This window comes from Triticum urartu, chromosome 7 (assembly GCF_003073215.2).
Source record: "Triticum urartu cultivar G1812 chromosome 7, Tu2.1, whole genome shotgun sequence".
Taxonomy (NCBI): Eukaryota; Viridiplantae; Streptophyta; class Magnoliopsida; order Poales; family Poaceae; genus Triticum; species Triticum urartu.
Genome location: NC_053028.1, coordinates 216594820 through 216598492, shown reverse-complemented (window position 1 = coordinate 216598492; position 3673 = coordinate 216594820). Strand labels below are relative to the sequence as shown.

At 51.2% G+C, this 3673-nt stretch overlaps 1 protein-coding gene across 1 annotated transcript; it reads right to left on the bottom strand.

Moving 5' to 3' along the window:
- Positions 1–560: 560 nt before the first annotated feature.
- LOC125523173 (skin secretory protein xP2-like) lies at positions 561–2294 on the bottom strand. Its single transcript, XM_048688229.1, has 2 exons — positions 2135–2294; positions 561–1856 (listed from the first exon to the last, which is right to left on the bottom strand). The coding sequence occupies exons 1-2, from the start codon at positions 2147–2149 to the stop codon at positions 927–929; spliced, it is 945 nt and encodes a 314-aa protein (XP_048544186.1). The 5' UTR covers positions 2150–2294; the 3' UTR covers positions 561–926.
- Between the last annotated feature and the right edge of the window lie 1379 nt (positions 2295–3673).

Here is a 3673-nt window from a genome sequence, read left to right as displayed (position 1 = left end):
AAAAATCACGTTTCCAAAAGAATTTCAAATTTTGAAAAACATTTCATATTTTTAAAAAAATCCAAAAGTTGAAAAAACACATTAGTTTTTTAGCTATAAAAGACGCTTTAGCTAGAATGTCCGGTCCGGTTGTATACCAATTTTGATCTTCTACAGTATTCCTCATAAAAACAACACCTACAGTACGTCAATTCTAGGTGATAAATTACTGCGCCACACAATTATCACCAACTCATGATGTTTGTGGTGGCTAGTAGCAATTTCACGACCCTGGAGGTCTTGTGTTCTATACCTAATAATATCACTTGGATTTTCGATCCGTGCGTGCGACAGTACACAATCACTAATGGGCCGGCCTAAGGCGGACTCAAAACAGGCCAGATCTCCGACGTATTTTTTAGAAAGACCATCTTACCCTTTTTTATGAAGGGGTATGGACAGATCTCGTCCGTTAATGTGTTTCCGAGGAGTTGTATCGAAGAAGAAGTGTATTTAAAATTGCAGCTCGGATCATGAACCCCACAGCACAGGTGAGACATTACACAAAGGTGCCAACACAGTGCACAAATAAATAGCTACACATATATATTAACCAACGGAAACACCAAGAAAAAAAGAGACGAAAAAGAGGGTCCAAAGCCAGTGACGCCATGGCATCACTGACAGTGGGACCCGGAACGCCACGGACACATTATTGAAGCCACCCGAGAACGACACCCATACGACTGCTAGCTAGACATTGTACGCAGCTACGTCGCGTACAATACGCGCCCAGACGACGACGATCGGCCACTCACGAAATACGCCCACACATACGGACCCAATAATAAACGAACTAGGTACGGTGCCATGGCATGCCAGGGCACGCGCACGGAAGCCAGTCAAAGGCCAGCTGAGGAAGCACGATCGGACCCGCGCGCATCAACTCACTCGGTGGCCTTGTCGGCGGCGGCGGCAGCAGCTGGTGCCTCTGCCGGCACCGCCTCGGCGGCCGTGGGTGCCTCCACAGGTGCCTCGGCCGGTGCCTCTGCTGCCGGCTCTTTGACCTCCGCCTCTGCCTCGCCAGCAGCAGATGGTGCTTCTGTCTCTACCGGTGCTGCCTCGACGGCGACGGCAGCCTCCACAGGTGCCTCGGCAGTTGCTGCTTCCTCCTGCACTGCCACAACGGCCTCGGGGGCAGCTGCCTCCTCCACGGCCGGGGTCTCCTCTGCCACCGGCTCTTTGGCCTCGGCCTCGGCAGCGGCTGGCTCTGCCACTTTGGTCTCGGTCTCGGCCGGAGCAGCTTCTTGCTCTGGTTCCTTGGTCTCGACCTCGGCCGGTGCTGCCTCACGCTCCACCACTTCGGTCTCTGTTCCCTCGGCAGCGGCACCTTCCGGCTCTTTGCTCCCGGTCACTGCTGGCACAGCAGGAGCCTCCTCGGCGGCGGCGGCCGGCTGGACAGCCTCGGGCTCGGCCACTTTGGCCTCTGTCTCGGCCTCCTTGGTCTCCGCTGGAACTGCCTCAGGCTCTTTCGCCAGCTCGGTCACGGCCGGTGCAGCAGCCTCCTCCTTCGCGGCCTCCTCGGCAGCGACAACGGCCGGCTCGACAGCCTCAACCGCTGCCACCTCGACCGTGGCGACAGCCGGCTCGACAATCTCCACCGCTGCCACCGTAGTCTCCTCAACCGCGACGACGGCCGGCTCGACAGCCTCCACCGCCACCGTAGTTTCCTCAACCGCGACGACGGCCGGCTCGACAGCCTCCACCGCCACTGTAGTCTCCTCGACAACGACGACGGCCGGCTCGACTGCCTCCACCACCGCCGGCGCCGGAGCCGGAGCCTCCTCGACGGGCATCGCGTGGGTTGCGGCTTGTACCTGCGTTTACATCGATGCACATCATCATGTCATGTCAGATAAACACCAGTACGCAGCGTACGTGCGATCAGGTTGCTCATGCGCAAAGCTGGCCGATGGTGCCACAAGTCGAGGTGGCACCGTGGCAGCAGCCAGCAGATCAAAAGCTACACGATCGAAACGCAACCAAACCATAATAATGCACACTGAGGTGGCACCGTGGCAGCAGCCAGCAAAAGCTACATGATCGAAACGCAACCAAACCATAATAATGCATACTGAACAGCGTAGATCTCTACCTGGACGGCGGCCATCGGCGAGGAGTTCTGAGTCGACCGGTGCGAACTCCGACGAGCTGAAGCTAGAGCTCGGTCTGGCGCGACTGATCAGACCAGACTATGCGATCGGATGTGTTGTGTGAAGCAATGCGCTGCGGTAGAGGGGGCTTATATAGCGGCTCTCAGGGGCAAAACGGTCACACAAAATTCACAGCTAGGATGCAAAAAGCAAGCCGCCCTTTCTCGTCATGCCGAAAAATAAAAATGAAATCGAGGAATCAAAACACCGATCTGCATCACTCTGATCTTGGCTGGGAATCTGCGCCGATATATACTAGTATTTGCAAAACTATAGTAGTACGAGTACGCACTGTGGATGCAAGCAAGTTGCGTACGGTGATCGCTATATCGAAATTAGGGTGGTGGCCACCCATGGCACCGGAGGCTATGGTCCAAACTGCTGCGTTTACGGGTTTGGTTTGCTTTGAAATTTTATGGAGAGAAAGGCCAAGGGAGAGGGCTGGCAAGGCCACGAGGGCAAGCGTACCTTTTGCGTTGTAAAGAGGGGGCCATCGCGCTCAGTCTCACGCATGCATGCACCGACCAGCCTGATCAGTGGTACATGCATGTGTACATCGCGTCACCACCCTGCACGTCCTATAGTGCCAGCCTTGTATCCTAGTACCACTTGGTCCAGATCGGTGCAAAAATAAATGCTGGGCTAGAATCTATGTACTTTTATTTGTTTTAGGATTTTTTTTTTGTTTTTTGGAACGGCTAGAAACATGACTAGTAAATATTTTATCTAATAAAACCAGTCAAGCGGGTGCCTCACCCTTTCTTCTATGAATGTATATATGGTACACATATTTGTGTGTATTTTAGAAGAAGAAAAAACCAGTCAAAAAAATTTACCATTCGATTTGCTTCTTGATTAATCTCATCATTTCTCTTCCGGTCACATTTCTTATCCTTCTACACAAATTAAACTACTCCCTTCTATCCATATCTTGTCGCTGCTTTTGTGCAACTTTGGATCGGAGATATCATTCAGGAATTCCTAACCAACGTTGTCCTTCATTGTACCCTCATTCGACAAATCATGTCACCATGATCTCAGCTTGCCAATCTATGAGTTATAGCCCCTAGTCTCACTGACATTGAGGTTTTCTTTCTTCCTTCTCATTTCATAGTGAGGTCTTCCAACGATAATACATGGCATTTTTTTATCTTTTCTCTTTCATGCTTGGAAAAAACAATGTTTTTCACTTTTCTCTTCAACGTTGCCCTCCTCGTTGTCTCTAGGCTTGCCTTCTTTTTTTTTTCCATCACTGAGGCGAGGCCAGTGACCAATGCACATAAAATAAATCCGTTCGAGAAAGAAGAAGAACAAAATTGACACAAGAGCGGCAGGAGATGAATTAGCAACATTAGTCATTTACTGGTAGAAAACAAGGAAATGATTTTGCTACCGCTCTCCCTCTTATAAGTCTATGTCAGCCGTGGTCGAGGCGATTGGTGGTTTCGAGATCCGTAGAAAATCAGTACTATCAAACTGGG